At 52.5% G+C, this 18,895-nt stretch overlaps 1 protein-coding gene across 5 annotated transcripts in view; it reads right to left on the reverse strand.

The window, feature by feature from the left end:
- The window catches only part of PDE4A (phosphodiesterase 4A), a 37,763-nt gene that overhangs the window by 15,336 nt on the left and 3,532 nt on the right, over nt 1–18,895 (reverse strand). Inside the window, exons 1-3 of one of the 5 annotated variants that reach the window (XM_033133888.1) lie at nt 10,824–11,089; nt 9,362–9,403; nt 338–529 (exon numbers count right to left, since the gene is read on the reverse strand). In XM_033133888.1, the coding sequence (XP_032989779.1) occupies nt 338–529; nt 9,362–9,403; nt 10,824–11,062 (473 nt within the window). In that variant the 5' untranslated portion in view covers nt 11,063–11,089. Of the gene's footprint in view, nt 1–337; nt 530–9,361; nt 9,404–10,823; nt 11,090–15,616; nt 15,634–18,229; nt 18,772–18,895 lie in introns of those variants that run through there. The other 4 variants (XM_033133887.1, XM_033133891.1, XM_033133893.1 and 1 more) reach the window with 4 other exon arrangements.

An 18,895-nucleotide genomic window follows, 5' to 3' on the forward strand; every position in this document is an offset into this window, starting at 1 on the left:
TCCCTCCTTTCGGGAGACGCAGACTGAGGTGGGGCCAGGCCCTGACAGCCAATGAATAGGTTGGGTGGGTAAGGACAGTATGGACACGGGTGGGGGCTGGGCCTGAGGGAGGGGCTCAGTGTGGCTGGGTGGGGGGCAGAGATAGATAGGGTGGGTGCTTACTGGGTGAACGCACTATAAAGGAATTGAGCCCTTCATAGGGGGCAGGGGGCTGTTTACCCTTCACTGGGGAGGACAGGTGTGGGAGCTTGGGCAGTGAACCCCTCCATGTTGGGAAGAGCAGCCTGTGGTAGGGCCAGGCCTGGATGGGCTGGCAGGTGGGATTAGGGGTGCTCACGCCTCGCTGGTGACCGACGAGTTCCGGGACATGGTCTTCGGTGACATGTCATAGTCGCTGTCTGAGCGGTAGAGGAAAGACTCACGGCGCTGGCTGGTGGCCGTACTGGCGTGCAGCACAAGGCCCGGGCTCGCCTGCGAGTCCAGGGGGCTGCGGCCAGGGGATGGCGTCGGCCCATTCTCTGCCTCACAGCTGCGGGGGGAGAGGAATAGGGGCCACAGGGGCTGAGATGGCATCAGGGAGGTTAAGAGGAACAAGGGGGCCGAGGGGATTCCTGGCAGAGATGGGGGGCAGATAGAGGACATTAAAGACAGACACCCCAAAAGAGATGGGAGACAAAGAATAGCAGTGATTAAACAGTTACCGAAAGTCTTTGTGAGCCAGGCCCTGTTACAGGTGCTGGGGACACAGCAGTGTCCTTCACAAAGATGACATGGGGAGAGCTGGACTATAAACAGGTTAACCTAGCAGCAGTGTACACACCAAAAGTTGTGGGGTCCTCCTTGGCTCTACTCTTTCCTTCGTACCTCAGATCAGACTCAGCCCAAATCCATTCAGGATCTGTCCACGTCTCACCCCCTCCTCGGCCAGCCCCCCTCATAGTTGCCTGGACCAGTGCATTCACCTCTGCCCTGGTCCCTGCCTCTTGTCTTTTCCCCTCAGTCTGTTCCCCCTTTAGCAGCCAGAGGAAACCTGTAAACACCTAAGTCAGGTCGCATCCCTCCTCTGCTCAGAACCTTCTATGGTGCCCAGGTGATTCAGAGCAAAAGCTGAAGTCCTCACTGCAGCCCAGTAGTCCTGCCCTCTGACCTCCCGCTCTCCCCCTCATTCACTCTGCTCCAACCACAGTGGCCTCCTCGCTGTTCCCTAAACATTCCAGACACATTCCCGCCTCAGGGCTTTTGCACAGGCTACTTCCCCTGCTCAGATCTCCAGTGGCTCCTCTTTCACCTCCTCAGGCCTCAGCTTAAATGTTGCCTCCTCAAGGAAGCCTCCGCTGACCAACTCATCTAAAATTCCAACCGCTGTCCTAACATTTTATATTTCCCTTCCTTGAAAAAATACTACTTAGCCGACATATTCTATATTTTACTTCTTTACTGTTTGCTTTCCCTTCTAGAACTAAGTCTTATAGATTAGGGGTTTCTGTCTGCTTTGTTCACTGCTGTATCCCTTGGGCCAAGAACATGGCCTGGCACGTTTATGGAATGAATCATAAAATGTATGAATAAAGAAATGAATATATGAATACATGAACTGGATTGTGCCACGCAGAGAATTAAAACTAGATGGATGACCGCAAGTTGCTAGAGAGCTGCTTTTAGCTGCTGTAGTTGAAGCAGGCCTGTCTGAGGAGGTGATATATGAGAAGGAGAAGGCCATGGGTCTGGAGGGGGTAGAAAGCACTCTGGGGTAAGGGCACAGCAAGTGCAAAGATCCTGGGGCAGGATTCAGTTTTTGTTTGAGGGCCAGCAAGGAAGCTGGTGTGGCTGGAATGGACATATAGACAGAGTACGACAGAGACACAGACACAGAAAGGGAGGACAGTGGAACCCCAGCCTGGGGATACTGACAGGACCAAGAGCCTCAGGATGAGGCAGGGAGATGCTGGCGATGCCACTTCCCAGCTGTATGACTTGGGGAAATGACTGAATTTCAGTTTCCTCATCCACAAAATAGGGACAACCACCCCCTCCCTCAGGTCATCCAGGTGACCAGCATTAGCATAGGTAAAATGCTTAGAATGATGCCTGGCACCGAGCTCAAAACATATTGGCAATCCTAAGTCTATCAGCCCCATATACACCATTTAGGGAATGGACTCAGCAAGGCAATCAATATGGAGAACTGAGGATGACAGCAGGAGAGCAGGAGTTGTGTGCCTGCAACATGCTGTGTGGCCTTGGGGAGACCATTGCCCTCTCTGGTCTGTTACTCCATTGTTAAAATGAGGGGGTTAGACTGGTGAGCAGACTTCAGGCTATGCTCTGGGGGGTACATAGTGGTAGGGGGAGGAAATGGAACCCCACCTTTTCTGGCCCTACCTATTGCGAGTAGCATAAGATTGTATTTGAATAGTCCCTCTGCTAATAAGTTTGAAAACAAAACAAAACAACAACAACAATAACAAAAAAGAAATAAGTTTTAAATTTCTTAGACCAGGACAGTGACCCCAGCTTCCATTTACTGAGCCTTTTTTCTAGGCTAGTTCTGGGAGGAGGGAGTAGGAAGGGACTTCATTGATTCCATTTTATAGATGAAGAAACAGGTTCAGAGAGGAGAATGTAACTCTGAGTCACATAGCAAGACCATAGTGGGGTCAGAATTCGAACCCAAGTCTTGTGACTCCTTAAACCAAAATGTTAACTGCTGCCCTCTGCTTACCTGACCGCCATCAGAGCATAATCCATCCACTAGAAAAAAGATGTTCCAAAGGGTCAGGTAGCCAACACACAAAGCAGAGTGGGGCTGGGGCCCTGAGTAACCAGACATTCCAATTTTAGAAAAGAAACCTGAAATTCTAAATAGTGAGAAATTCAAACTTCCTTTAAAAACAAACTTCAGGGGCAGATGGGTGGCTCAGTTGGTTAGAGCATGAGCTCTGGGCAATGGGGCTGCCAGTTTGATTCCCACATGGGCCAGCGAGCTGCGCCCTCGGCAACTAGAATGAAGTCAATGAGCTGCCCCTGAGCTCCTGGATGGCTCAGCTGGTTGTGGCACAGGCTCTCAACCACAACGTTGCGGGTTCGACTCCTTGACTCCCTCAAGGGATGGTGGGCTGCGCCCCCTGCAACTAACAATGGCAACTGGACCTGGAGCTGAGTTGAAAGAACTTTCAACTAAGATTGAAAGAATAACAACTTGACATGGAAAAGTCCTGGAAATATACACTATTCCCCAATAAAGTCCTGTTCCCCACCTCCCCCCCAAAAAACACTTCAAAAAGCTTTTTAAATACACCGAAAACTTCCATTCTGATAAAAGACACTGTCAAGAGAATAAAAAGACAAGGTATAGACAGGGAGAAAATATATGACAAAGGACTTGGATCCAGAATATATAATGAACTCTCAAAACTCAATAGCAACAAGACAACTTAATTTAAAAATGAGCAAAAGTTTGGACAGTTCACCAAAGAAGATATCCAGATGGCAAATAAGCACAAGAGACACCATTTATTCTTAGGGAAATGCAAATTTAAACTGCAACTATCACTTCATACCTACTAGGATGGCTAAAAAACAAAGAAACAAATAAAAACTGACAATAATAACAAGTGGTAACAAGGATTCCAAGCAACTGGAACTCTAATTCATAGCTGGTGGGAATGTCAAATGGTACGGTCACTCTGAAAGACCGTTGGTCAGTTTCTTATGAAATTAAATACATACTTACCATATGACCCAACAAATCCACTCCTATGTATTTACCCAAGATGAATGAAAATATACGTCCACTCAAAAACCTGCAGACCAATATTTATAGAAGCTCTGTTCATATCACCAGATGCTAGAAACAACCAAACCAAATGTACACCAACAGTGAATGGATAAATTGTAGCATGGAATACTATTCAGCAATAAGAAAAGAAAAAACAACTACTGGGAGATAATAAGCTATATGTATACGTGTGTTTGTATATGTGTATATACATATGTGTGTATGTGTGTATGTTTGTAGGTGTACCTATATATTTGGTCTCTGCCCTGTGTTCCTGACACACAGTTCCTAAAACCCTGGGAATCTCAGCAGTGAAATGTGACTTTCTGTAAGGTAATGAGATGACTGCCTGCTAGGGACTCCCAGACAGCCTCAGAATGGGGGGTGCTACTTGCAAGAGAGACCATCACGTGATTAAAGGGTTGTAACTTTCAGTCCCATTCCTAGACCTCTGAGGAAGGGATTGAGGCTGGAAGTTGAGTTAATCCCCAATGGAATGGCCAATGACTTAATCAGTCATGCCTTTATAATGAGACATCCATCAAAATCCCTCAGTGACAAGGTTCAGAAAGCTCCTGGGTTGGTGAACACATCAAGGTGCTGGGAAAGTGGCACAACTGCAGAGGGCATGGAAGCTCCACGTCACTCCTCCCTAGACATCTCTTCTCTCTGGCTGTTCCTGAGTTGTACCTTGTATAATAAACCAGTAACCTAGTAAGTAAACTGTTTTTCTGAGTTCTGTGGGCCATTCTAGCAAATTATCTAACCCAAGGAGGGAAGCTAAGAGAAGGGAGCCAGTGGTGGGATAACATGTGTCAAAACTCATGGAACTGACTAAATAAATGAATTTAGCAAAGTTTCAGGATACAAAATCAACACACAAAAATCAACTGCTTTTCTATACACTAACGAGGAACAATCCAAAAAAGATATTACTGAAACAATTTAATTTACACTAGCATCAAAATGAATAACATACTTAAGAATAAACTTAACCAAGGAGGCAAAAGACTTGTACACTGAAAAGTATAACATGTTGCTGAAAGAAATTAAAGAAGATACAAATAAATGGAAAGACATCCCACGTTCATGGACTGGAAGACTTAAGGTTAAGATGTTGATACCACCTGAAGCAATCTACAGATTCAATGCAATCCCTATCAAAATTCCAACATTGTTTTGCAGAAATAAAAACAAAAAGTCCATCCTAGAATTTATATGGAATCTCACAGGACCCTGAATAGCCAAAGCAATCTTGAAAAAGAACTTACTAATTTCAAAACTTACTACAAAACTTCAGTAATCAAAACAGTGTGGTCCTACATAGACAGACATATAAACCAATAGAATTGAATAAACGGCCCAGAAATAAACGCTCACATACGTGGCCAAATGATTTTTGACAAGTATGCCAAGACCGTTCAATGGGAAAAGGACAGTATTTTCAACAAATGATGCTGGGAAAACTGGTTATCCACATACAAAAGAAAAGTTGGATCCTTACCTCATACCATATACAAAATGAACTCAAAATGGATCAGATCTAAACATAAGAGTTAAAACTATAAAATGCTTCAAAGTTTCATGACATTGGATTTGGCAGTGATTTCTTTGCTATAACACCAAAAGCACAAGCAACAAAATAAAAAATAGATTGTCCTTCTCAAAATTAAAAGCTTTTGTGCCTCAAAGGACACTATTCGGAGAGTGAAAAGGCAGTCCACAAAATAGGAGATAATTTTTGCAAATCATGTATCTGATAAGGGATTAATATCTAGAATATATAAAGAACTAAAACTCAGCAACAACAAAAAGCAAACAAGCCAATTAAAAAATGGGCAAAGAACTTAAACATTTCTCCAAGGAAGATATACAGATAGGCACTAAGCACATGAGAAGATAGGTAACCCCATTAGTCACTAGGGAAATGCAAATCAACCACAGTGCGAGACCACTGCACCCCATTAGGATGGCTGTTATTTTAAAAAGGAAAGGAAGTGTTGATGAGGATGTGGAAAGAATGGAATACTTGTGCATTGCTGGTGGGAATGTAAAAATGGTGCAGCCACTGTGGGAAACAGTTTGGCAGCTCCTCAAAAATTTAAGTATAGAATTACCATGTAATCTAGCAATTCTACTTCTAGAATTGAAAGTGGGGACTCAAACAGTTCCTTGTACACCAATGTTCATGGCAGCATTATTCACAATCTCCAAGAGGTGGAAACAACTCGTGTCCATCAATGGGTGCATCCATTGATAAAGAAAATGTGGTGTATCTATATATACAATGGAATATTATTCAGTCTTAAAAAGGAAATTCTGACACATGCTACAATACGAATCTTGAAAACATTATGCTAAATGAAATAAGTCAGACACAAAAGGACAAATATTGTGCTATTCCACTTATATGAGGTCCCTAGAGTAGTTAAATCCATACAGACAGAAAGTAGATGGTGGTGCCAGGGGTGGGGGCAGGGGATGGGGAGTGACTTAATGGAGAAAGTTTCAGTTTGGGAAGGTGAGAAAGTTCTGGAGATGGATGGTGGCACAACAATGTGAATGTACTTAATGCCACTGAAATGTACACTCAAAAGTAGTTAAAATGGGAAATTTTGTGTTATTTCTATTTTACCACCAAAAAAACAAAAACTTCATATAGATGTATACTAAAAAGGCTGAATTTAATATGTTGCTCTTTTAAAGACATTTAAAAAACACACCTAAGATGGAATACTTAATCATGAGCTTGAGCCTTTGGTGGTAATTCCCATTCCTTGAGCACCTGCTATGTACGGGGTACCAGGTTAGACACTTTCAGGTGTAGAGTAGTAATAACAAGACACTTACTGAGCACTCGCCAGGCCTGGCATCATCAAAGTGCTTTATACACATGAACCCAGTTATGTCTCCACCAACTCTAATAACATCCTGGTTCAATGAGGAGACTGAGGTATGGTGGTGGTGGGGGGTGGTCTCGCTGCCTGAGAACCATGTCCTATCTCCCAAAGCCCAGCCTGGATTTGTTTTTGACTCTGCTGAGTGCCACTGGGAAGGGGAGCAGCACATACCTATGTAGAGAAGACCCTTCCCCTGCCGCAGGAACTGAAGTGCAGTTTAGGGAAGGCGAGACCCAAGCCCGAGACAGTGCCCAACTAGCATCTCGGGCAGATATTGCAGCCCCAGAGGACGCACTTTACTGCAAGCAGGAGCCCAGAGGCCAGGATAGGAAGAGGCTCCCTGGGGCCCTGCTGTTTGTGCTTCCAGGAGCTATGTCTCCTGGGCTGCAGAAGGGCAAGGGGGAGGGGATTAGGCCTGTTGAACTGCAACCTGTGAGTGAGGGGGTCTCAGCTACCCCCCAGGCAGTGGGCAGTCATCCCTCCCTGGCCTGCTGCTATTCAGGGTGACCCAACATCAGGCTAGAGGCTGCACCAGAGATGTCCCAATGGGACCCCCAGCCATAAGCCAGAGTCAGGGGCAGCTGACAGGCCCTGACATCATAGCCTCATGCCTGACACTCCATCAGGAGGGAAATGACCTGGGCAGCCAGATGGCTCAGTTGGTGAGAGCGAGAGCTCTGAACAACAGGGTTGCCGGTTCGATTCCCACATGGGCCAGTGAGCTGCGCCCTCTACAACTAGACTGAAGACAACAAGCGGCCACTGAGCTCCCGGAGGGGCAGCGGGATGGCTCCATTGGTTAGAGCGTGAGCTCTCAACAACAAGGTTGCCAGTTCAATTCCCCCATGGGATGGTGGGCTGCGCCACCTGCAACTAAAGACTGAAAACGGTGGTGACTGGACTTGGAGCTGAGCTGCACCACAGCTACGTAGACTGACTTGGAGCTGATGGACCCTGAAGAAACACACTGTTCCCCAATATTCCCCAATAAAATTTATAGGAAAAAAAAAGGGAAACGACCTGCCCAAAACTCCACCTGGGACAGTCTGACCACTTAGCATTCTTAGGTGAACTTGCTACCTGCCTCCACCCTTCTGGGGCCTCTAGGCCTGCCCACCTGGGCTCCAGAACATGAAATTGGGCCTCTGGAGGGCTGTGCAGCCCAGGGACAGATGCACGCTTCAGAGAGTTCTGCTACAGGGACCAACGGGAAACAAACAAGCCGACGTGGGAGTGGGAGTAGCAACGAAAGGGGACACATCACATTTGGTAAAAATCATAACAATGAAAGTAGCCAGCTGCTCTTGAATGTCACACACTAAGCACTATGCTATGCCTACACAGGCACTCATCCTCATTTTCCAGAGAGAGAGAAACTGAGGCACAGGATGACTAAGTTGGCTGGTGGTAGAGCAAGGATTTGAACCAGGGCAGCCTGGCTACAAAGCTGCATGCCAAACCACTGGTTATCTGTGTGCCCTCAGGCAGGCCTGGTATCTCTCCAGGCTCTTTCTGCCCCACTCTACATGACTCCCTTGTAGGAATTGCCAGGCAGCCTTTATGGAAAGGCCTGGCATTTACTTTGTGAAGGTCACACAGAGGTTGAAGGCAGGCAATGTGGTGTGTCTGCCAGGCGGGCGCCTGGTGCCAGGTGACATGGCTGTTAGTGGAGTGGGGTGTACAAGAAAGGTCTGTGCATGTGTGAGTAGAGGGTGTTGTTCAGGAGAACCCGTGTTCATGGATCTGTGAGTCCGGCTGACGTTATAAGGGTACATCTGTGTGCTGTACATGTCCTGTGACTGTCCCTGACTCCTGAGTTGGTATCAGGTGAGCGCCTGTGTGCAGCCGTATGGAGGTGAGAATCAGGCCTGGGTATGTGTTGCAGTGAGATTGTGTTCCTGCGGGCAGTGCAGTGTATACAAGGCTGTGTGAGGCCAGGGGTATTGTAGTCTGTGTGTCACCATGGCCATGGGTCAATTGTGGGTTCTCTTTTTGCCCCCATCAGCCAGGAGACCCAGGCCCAACATAGTAAACACTGGGTGACCCCGACTGCCCTGTGAGTGTGTGTGTTTGTGTCATCTGTGGCTGTGTACGTGGAGTGTGTCAGTGTTAGGGAGCATGTGTGTGTCCAGTTGTCTGAAAGGCTTGGTGGAGGGGACCAAAAACATGGCTGGAGTACCCCAAGAATTCTGAAAACCTAAAGGCCACTTCTCTGTCTACAACTGTCCAGGAGATTCTAAATACCCGCAGCAGTTGCAGCATGAATCTCCTCCCCACCCCCACCCCAGCTTGCTTTTCAGCCTGGCAGCCTTAGCAAGGAGAGAGGAAGGGTAAGGGCCCAGGGACCTGGCTGGAGGCCGGTGGCCCGGGAGTGGAGCCCAGGTGACCCTGGACACCCATGCTTGCTGCCAGGGTGAATGCCAGAAGCCCAGGTTTAGGGGTGCAGAGGCTGAAGGGATCCCATCTTGGGTAGGCAGAAAGGGGGCAGGACCCAGCACCCATTTTTGAAGCCACCTGCAGAAAGCCCTGAGCAGTACCCAGGCGTTTAGGGCCAGGGAGGGGGTTGGGGCTCCAGGTAGACCCTGAAAACCACTTTGGAGACTCCCCAAGGCAAACTGGACACCCCCACCAGCAGTCAGAGCCCTCTGGTGGAAAAGGAGGGGACTGGCCGCGGGCCACCCACCTGACAGATCTGCCTGGAGGGTGCCAACAGGTGTCCTCGTCGCTGAAGGAGAAGTGGAACAGGGACTCAGGGCCTGCGTGGGGCAGTGCTAGGGCAGGGGGCCGGGGCCTGGCCCGGCGGGCTGAACTGGAGCGCATGGGTGCCAAGCGCTGTAGGGGCACGCATGGGGACGGAGAAGGCACCGTGGTGTGGCGTGCACAGCTCGCCAGGTCCGAGGTGTCTGCGGCCGCTGCCGGAGCTGCCTCCACACCTGCCCTCCCGGTGACCCCCGAGGCACTGCCCCGGGTGTTCTGGCGTCCTCGCAGCGCCCCGCGGGCTCCGCGCCTGCCTCCTCCTGTGGGGCCCTGCGGAACTCTGAGCACACATCTCGCCTGCCTCCCTTCCCCCTGGCCTGAGGGGGGGCGGTGCCCCGGGCTCCGGTTCCCGGGCTCCGGGCCCGCCCCACCTCTGACTCTGGCCCCGCCTTCCCCCCAATCCTGACGTCAAGCTGGGCCCGCAGAAAGTCTCAGAGCGCCGGGTGCGTGCCCCGGGGGGACAAGGCACCCGCGCCAGCAGAGTGCAGGGTCTGGGACACAAACTCGGGGGAGGGACGGCGGATGCGGCGAATGTGGAGCTGGGGGATCGAACCGAGACTGGACACAGATAAGTGGAGACGGAGACACAGAGTGAAACCCGAGAGAGGCCCTTATTTCCCCCGCCATCCCCTCCCCAGCCCCATGCCGGGATCCCAGAGGCCCCGACCCTACTCCTCTTCTCTCCCGGCCCCCAGTCTTTCGCTGGGTCCGGGTCCTGTTCGTACCCGCACTGCCCTCTCCTAGTCTGTGTCTCGGGACTCTGGTTCTAAACAAGTGTGTACGGAGAGTAGTGGTAAGGAGCAAGCAGAGGACCCTCTCCCAGCTCCGGAGAACCTCCACCTCTAGCCCGTGCCCACCTCCGGGTTGCCAACCTCGGTTTCCAGGATAAAGGGACACTGGAAAATGAGACCGGATGTGGCGCCAGGCTTCTCACCCCAAGGCTGCTCGCCCACCCTGGTCTGGCCAAGAAGGGTTCTTCCATTTGCCCTCCGTGCCCGGTGCACGCGGTGACCAGCAAGCCTCCTGGTAAAGCAACCCCGAGGGCACCGCTGGCCCCATTTCACAGGCCGCTAGACTAAGGCCAACAGAACTGAACAGGTGTCCTCAGATCACCCGGGGTGGCAGGTTGGCCTCGCTCTCCCAAAGCCTTACTGCAGCCTCAGGTCTGCACAGGAAGTGGGAGGAACGTAGTGTTATATTGAGCGCCTACTGCATGCCCTATCAGATGTCTCCACGGCAACACTGGCGGGCCAGGGATGATTTTTATCGCTGCCTTGTGACGGAAGAGGAAAAGTGAGGCTGGGCGGAGCCAGCTATGTAACACGGACACTGACGCGCGTCAGGTGGCCGGTGGAAATTCGAACCCACAGCCACCTGGGCGCACTTACCCGGCCCACGCCTGGCGGCCGAAATCCTGGAAACTGCGGAGAAGCCGAAGGCGCCTGCGGAGAGTTGGGGACGGGCTGGCGAAGAAGACCGGAGAGGAGGGCGGCGAACGTAGCCAGCGGGGAGCGCGCGGGGCCGGGGGCTCCGGCAGGAATGCCTCGTCCTCCGCCGCCGCCGCCGCCGCCGGGAAGGCGGCCAGCTGCAGCTCGGGGATGCAGCCCAGGCCACGCTGCCGCGCCATGGCCGCGGGGGGCGCGGGGCGGCCCTGCCTTGGCGGGCGCTGGGGAGCAGCGCTGCCCGCCCGGCGCGGCCCAAGCAGGCCGGCCGCCCAGCCCTGGGGCCCACCGGCCCCACCGGCCCCACCCCTCCTGGCCTCTTCGGCCCTTCCGGCTTCGCGCTGGGGCCGCCCCTGGGCGGGGCGGGTCTGGGGAGATGCAGGGCTGCAGCAGGGACACCCCACAGACCCCAGGGAGCCCTGAGTCCCTCTGATGTCCTCGTAATCGCTGGAAGCGTCTCTACAAACACCTGGGACTCACCTCCTCCAAATCTCTAGGGCGCTCTCACAAGCCCCATGGTGTTGAGAGGTCCCACAGACCTCAGGGGTGTCCCTAAAGTCCCTCAGACGTCCCCACAATCCCAGGGAGTGCCGCCACTATCCCTAAGATGCCCATACACTACCCGAGGGTATACCCCAAATCCCTGGGTTCCCCCACAAAACCCAGAAGTGCTCTGAGAGAACACAGCTCCCCGGATGTCCCCCAGTAGTGTCCTCATTGTTACCGAGACATCACCACAAACCTCAACAGCACCCCAAGAATCCCAGGACACACCTACAAGTGCCAGGGGTGTTCTGAGAACCCACGAGAAACCCCTTCAAATCCCAGGACCACTGCTTCAGTTACTTCAGTTACTTGATGTCCCCCAAATCCCTTAGAGCACTTCCACCACCCGAGTCATGCAGAGACACCCCCCCCCAGTACCGCCAGAATCCCCCAGAGCCACAAAGCATTCCCACAGAAATGGGCGTTCCTCACAGATGCCAGAAATGCTTCCAGTCCCTCAGATGTTCCCCAATCCCTGAGTGGCTCCACAGCATCCCTGACATGCCCCCACAAAAGCAGAGACCCCCAACATAACCTCAGAGGTGACTTTAGACTCGGGGGTGCTCCCATAACCATGGAGATGCCACCAAAATCCCAGGGGCACAACTAGATTCCTCCACAGCTCCTAAAACTATTCTACAACCCTAGGCTACCCCCAGAATCCAAGATCCACCCACAATCCTTGACCACCTCCCAGAATGCCACCCCCCACAGCTTCTGAGACATGTCTTATAACACCCCTAGAAGATATGTTCACAGTCTCAAGACACTCCTTAGAGTCTGAGACACCTCTTAGAATTGAGGCCCCCACAGCTCATGAGGTGACCCCAAGAATTCAACCTCCCTTCAGAACTGACTCCCACGCAGGCACAGTAGTACACAGGCATGGACTTTCTGGGACCCTGGCAGTGGCTCTGTATGCCCAACTACTGTGACTCTGGGGGGCACATTATCCCCTTTCACAGATGAGGAAACTGAGACTCAGAGAGGGGAAGACCCTTGAACAAAACGAGCCAGCTGGTTATAATTCCAGACCCTACTCCAACCTGTCTGTGGCTCTTAGGAGTTAGGGAATGGGGAGAAGCTTGTTTTAAATAAGAAAAATGGGCCAATCTCTACTTTAGGGCCCCACCTCTATGAATACCTTTCTACCTGTTAGCTCAGCTGTCATGGGGTCCAGAGACGGATGGCCCAGGCTTGAGTCTGGTTTCTGGCACTGAGTCATTTGACCTTGGCCAGTCACTTCCTCTCACAGAGCCTCAGTTTTCCCACCTGTAAAATGGGTGTAATAATACTACGCACCTCGTGGATGGACATGTGAAAGGCTCAGAAAAGTGTCTGGACGTAGTAAACACTCACTGAATGTTAGTTACGACTATTATTATTTGACAAAACATTTATGGAGAGATTATAATGTGCCAGCCAGTGTACTAGGATACAGATGTACAGAGGATACAGATGACGACAATAATAGCACCGGATCTTCAGAATGCTTCCTGTGATTCATCACCTCTACCCTGTTTCCCCAAAAATAAGACCAGGTATTATTAATTTTTGTTCCAAAAGATGCATTAGGGCTTACGTTCAGGAGATGTCATCCTGAAGAATCATACTAGGGCTTGTTTTCTGGTTAGCTCTTATTTTCGGGGAAACGTGGTAGCTATGTTCTTATTTAATCCTCACAAGACACCCACAAAGCGATACTATTGGTGTCCCCAATTTACGGATGGGTAAACTGAGTTGTGGAGAGATGTTTCTCTCCAACCTGCTCAAAGTCACACAGCCAATGAGTGGCTGATTCAGGCTCTAGACCAGTTTTTGTCACTCTGTATTTTATTACTGCCTAAACATTTCCCCCTAATCGCCGCCTCAATGAAATGCTAATACCACAGAAATACTGTATATTTGTTTATGTGCTGTTTGTATATCAGGGCTTTGTACATAAAGATTTTTTTTTCATACATCCACCCCAAGAACCAAATTTTGCCCCCATGAAAGTGATACCACCTCATCGGGAAAGCATGGTTTCTCAACCTGAGCACTACTGACATTTGGCGCCTGATAATCCTTTGTCCTGGGCGGGATGGAAGTGGTGGGGGCAGTCCTGTGCACTCATAGCAGTAGCAGAATCCCTGACCTCTACTACTAGGTGACAGTAGCGCTCCTCAATCATGACAAATAAAATGTCTCCAGCCATTGCCACATCAGACTTTGGGAATAGGGTCCTTGGCCAGGGTCACCCAGACTGGAAGGAGAAGAGCTGGATTATAAATCCAGTTGTCTGGTTCCAGAGACTGGGACTTTAGCCACTAGGCCCTTCACGGTTTAGCTTCCTTCTAGTCAGTGACTGTTGTCCCTTTCTAGGAAGTCAGATGTAAACTGAGACCTAAAGCCAACGCTGACCATGGCCTACGAGGGAGGTGAACTGCCCCCTCACTTCCCTGCCTCATTTCCTTCCACTCACCCTTTGCTTACTCTGCCCTGGCCATACTTGCCTCCCTACATTTCCTCCAATATGTCAGGCACACTCCTACCTCAGGACCTTTGCACTGGCTATTCCCTCAGACATCTGTATACCAATCTCATTTTTTTTAGGTTTCTACTCAAATGTCACCTCCTCAAAGAGGCCTTCCTTGTCCCCAGGATATTTTTCTTCATGTTCCATGTGTCTCCATCTAGAGCTATCATATCCCTTTACTTGATATTTCTTCCTCACCTACCTAGAGTCTCAGAACTCCAAGAGGCAGCAAGTGGGTCTATCTCATTATCTTCAGTCACAACCCGAAAATGCTTGATCAATGTGGGATGAATGGCCCTGTTAGAGATGAGGAAACTGAGGCTCAGATGGTGAAGTCCTTTCCCAAGGTCACACAGCAAGCCAAGGTCAAAGGCTGGATTTGAGCTCTTATTCAGGAGTGAAAACAGTGGGCTCAGATGCCACCCAAAACTCTTCACAGCTGTGTCTGTAGTTCCCCCAGGCCCAAAGCCCCAGTTTCCTGCAACTCAGAGGAGCTTGCAGTCAATCTGTTACTGGTGTGAGGGGCACTAGGGCCTGGATTTGTGCTGTGGGGGACGCCCCTTTCTCTGCTGAAGTCATTTTGAGGAAGTGTAGTTCTCAAGACATCAGCTCCTGGCTGCCCAGCCCTGATGTCAGATATCTCAGCCTTACCACAGCCCTGGGGTGGGCAGATCTTATTCAGCATGGCTTACTGATGAGGAAAGTGAGGCACAAGGAGGCCTGATCGCTGGCCCCAACTCAGAGAGAGAGAGAGTCAGCGGGCAGGGGCACAATCTGAATCTCACCCACTGATCTGAAGCCGAGGAGACCTGGTTTTTAACCCCAGTTCTGCCCTTCCTGGCTGTGTGACCTCGGGCAAGCAACTTTGTCTCCGTTTCCTCGGCTGAAATAGAAAGCAAAAGAAAGATGTTGGGAGTTAAAACGCAGGTTGGTGTTGGGAGGCCCGGGCCTGGGCAAGGGCATAGGCAGGACCGCGGAGGCCAGACGGGAACTCCGCTTCCGCAACTTTTCCGCTAATTTCCTCTACAGCCGCCAGGCGGCCATCTCCACCGCGCTCCGCTTGGAGGACGGAGGTGGCGGCCTGGTCCCAACCCACCCGGGGAAGGCGCAGATCTCACGCGCAGCCTGCGGTTGGCCGGCCTGGCACCCGAATTCCCAAGTATTCAGTAAGCATTAAATAATAACAGTGGGCGCCGCGGCAGTGGCGGTGGCGGCGACTTAGCTCTGCTCAGGGACCAGTACCACACACAGGTTCGGACTAGGAACGCACACTCAGTCTGTGCATTTTTCGTTGCCCAGCAGGGGGCGCGCGGAGACACCCGCTCAGCCAGGGTCAAGGGATCGCCAGAGACAAGGGAAAAAGAGGACCCAAGCGGGGACAGAGACCACCAACCAAAGAGACACCCCATTTCCGGCTGCCTGGGATCAGAGATCGTCCCTCTCTGTGGGGAGAATTTGGGGGCCTAAAGGGGGCCGCAGGGGTCGATACGTTGGCCCCAACCCCAATTAAGTCAAGCCCCCCTCCCCATCTCACCACCACAGCCCTCTTCCTCGTACTCCATCTGCCTCTTGACAGATCGTGGTGGTGTCATGACTCAGCCCTGCAGGGCCCCAAGAGCGCAGGTTTATATATCCCCAGGTCTCGGACGGAGGACAGTGTCCTCTCTGGAGGTACCTGTGACTCAAGTCTGGAGGGCTCCCTGGACCCACTGTTCGGTGGCTGCATAAACTCCAACGGGGGAAGCGCTGGAACCCCCTGTGTGTGCACTGGTAGAACCATCTTCCGGAGAACTGGGCTGGCAGAATGCCCATTCTAAAAAGCAAGGTTCCCATTGGAGGTCTCTCAGTTCCCCCTTCCTCCTTCTGCCTGGGAGTCAGGAAAGGATACTGGCACCAATGCCCTCCCTCCCGCCACAGCCCCCGGAGGCTACATAGGCCACAGAAACCTGTGAAACAGAAACCTGCTGGCATGTGGTTGAGGTTCCTGTTTTTTCTTTCCATCCTGGAGGAACAGGGTCTAAGCAGGCTCCACCCCCTCTCCCGAATTCAGGTCCCTGAGTGACTAGCTACTGAGCACTCCCTGTGTTAAGTCCTTTACACACATCCCGAATCTCACAGAAGTCTCAAACCAACACCCACAGGGCAGTGCTGACCACAGCCCCACTTTACAGATGGGGAATCTGAAGCTCACAGAGGCCAGGACACCCAGGCATCAGATAGACCTATGGTGGAATCTCAGCTCTGCCATTTCCTGATTGTGTGACCTTGGGCAAGAAGGAGAAGGGACTTTGCCCCTCTCAGCCTCAGTTTCCTGATCTGTCCAATAGGAGTACCTCGCCAGACCCAGGGGATGAGGACATGTGAAAAAGTCCCCCACATGGAGCCTGACAGTGAGCCATCAGGAGATGGATGACATTAAGATAATGATTATTACCACTCAGCCACCGTCCCCTAAGAGTCAGCACCCCAAGACCAGGATAAAGGGAGTCCCTGGGGCCTTAAAAGGGAATAGGGCCCAGTTCCTACTGCACCCCACCCCCTCCTCGGTCTCTCAGAACAGTGACCTGGCGTGCTGCCCTTGGTCTTGGCATTTCCTGTTGATTCCAGTTTGTTTTCCTTCAGCTCCTCTCCTTTCCCTTTGGGAAATATCAGGCTGTGTGTGCGGGGCTTATGACACTTCCTGGTGGGGCAAGGGGCTGGGTGTGCCTTGAATGGAGGTGGGTGGAGGTGGCCTGGGGGCTGTGGTGCCTGCTGGAGGTCTCCGGAGGTAGAATAGTAGGGTCACAGCCTGGAGGGGCCTCCCTTGGGAACTCCAACAGTGAGAGGCCCAAATTTGTCTTAGTGATGTCCCAAGCAGAGGGGCACCCATGGGGGGCAGGCAAAGCACAGAATCAAAGCTGTCAGTCACTCATGTCACCGCAGCATACACAGTCAGATCTCTAGCACTATCAGAGCACCAGGTGGTTAGAGGACAGCACACCGGGCACACAGGAATACACCCCGAAAGTCAGAACACTGACTCCCAAGCACAGGGCACGATGGCAGCCAAGAAAGAGCACATCACAGTGTCTCAAGTTCAGTGTCCCAGGTAGAACGGACAGTCCTACTGACACAATCACATCGTCCTAGGAGTGCACACATCTCAGTGCTACCATCACTGCATCCCAGGAATGCATACTGTCACAATCACTGTCCTGGGAGCAGATAGGTAGTCTGTTACAATCACAGTATCCCAACAACACACACCATCACTGACACAATCACAACATCCTGGGGGCACATATAGCCACAGTATAGGTCACAGTATTTCAGTAGCACAGTCACTGTCACAGTCACTGTCCCAGAAGTACACAGTCACAAAATCACCGTCCTAGGAGCACACACTTTCCCACTGCCACAATTATCACTATCCCTGAAGCACACTGTCCCCATGTTACAATCACAGAACCTCAGAAATCCAGGCAAAGCACACAGCTAAGGCAACCTCAGCCGGTCCTACCCTAACAGCTGGAGCCAACTGAGGTCAGTGAGAAGATAGTCAAAGCCAGCCCAGCACACGCCCTCACTAATGCTGTCATCTGGGGACGCAGGGACATCTTCACCCTGTGCTGGGACTGTGCACCCCCTGGACATTGCTCCCTCCTCTGTGCAGCTACTGAACCCTAACTCTCCTGCCTTAAGAAGGGAGCTCCACTCAGCACACAGGCCCCCAACACAGTGCTCCCCAAAGAGGCCCCCTCTGGATTTCTGACTCGAGCTGCTGCAGGGCGAGTCCACGAATGCCTTCCTCCCCATCCCATAAAGTTCTCCACCCCCTAGAAGGGCCATGAGAGGCCCTCAGTCTGGAGGAAACACTGGTCCTAGAAGGCGCCACCCCCTCACAGCGCCCCCTTGGGCATCCCCAAAGAGTGAATCTAGCTTTCAGTACAATGTTTCCAGGAGAATCCCTGGAAGTGGTACTCAGCCTAGCCACTGTCCTGCACTATCACCGACTAAGGATATAGACCCCTAAAGCTGCAGCCTTCAACCCAGACCCCGTTAATGCCACACGCAGCATGGCGCCCCCCAAGTCAACCTCAAGATCGGCTTCAGTACGAAGCCTCGGGTACAGTACACCACCAGGGGCCGGATTCCGGATGCCCCCGCGAAAGAACTTCCCCGCACCCCAACCGCCACAAGTCACACAGATTCCACCCGCCTCACAGCGTCCCCTTGCGGTCAGCGGAGCGAGTTGCATCCTCCCTGCGCGCCTGTTGGCTCCGCGCGCGTCCGCCTCCCGGAGTCTTACCGCCTGCAGCTGCCTCCCCCCGCGCCGCCGCTGCTGGTGCCGGTGCCGTGGAAGGACGAGGGCCAGGACATGCGGGACGTGCACAAGCCGGGCCGGTCGCCGGTGTCCACAGCATCCGCGCGCTCTATGTGCCGGTGTGTCGGCCGCTCCGGCTCTGCGCGCTCTGCGCTGTCGGAGTAACCGCGCTGCTGGATACGGATGGGGGTCCGCGGCTGCCGCCACAGGTGCTGGGGGGGCGGCTTCAGGGTAGCCTGGCCCTCCCGGGGCCCGGGCAGAGACAGAGACAGGCTCCTCTCCGAGGGGGCGGCTGGGGGCTCCATGGCGCCGGCCCCCACCTGCACCCCAGGGGGCCCCGGCCTCTCCAAACTACACCCTGCTCAGCTGCGCGCTAGCCGACGCACCCGGAGCCCCGCCGGTGCGCCCGGCCTCGGTGGGGCCATGGCGCCCCGGGGACAGACCCGGGGGCGCTACGGGCCGATCGCCCCCGGGCCGGGCGCGGAGGCTTCCTGTTGGCGTCTGGCGCTCCGCTCCGTACCCGGCAGCGCTCTTCGCGCTCGGCGCGCGGCTCGGCGCCAGCACGGCTCCCCCACCCCCGTCCCGCCCCTCCCCGCCCCCCGCCCGCCGCGGCTGTCAGCGCCGCCTCGCTCCTCCTGGGTCCCAGCTAGT

Source organism: Rhinolophus ferrumequinum, chromosome 18 (genome assembly GCF_004115265.2).
Source record: "Rhinolophus ferrumequinum isolate MPI-CBG mRhiFer1 chromosome 18, mRhiFer1_v1.p, whole genome shotgun sequence".
In the NCBI taxonomy this organism is placed as follows: Eukaryota; Metazoa; Chordata; class Mammalia; order Chiroptera; family Rhinolophidae; genus Rhinolophus; species Rhinolophus ferrumequinum.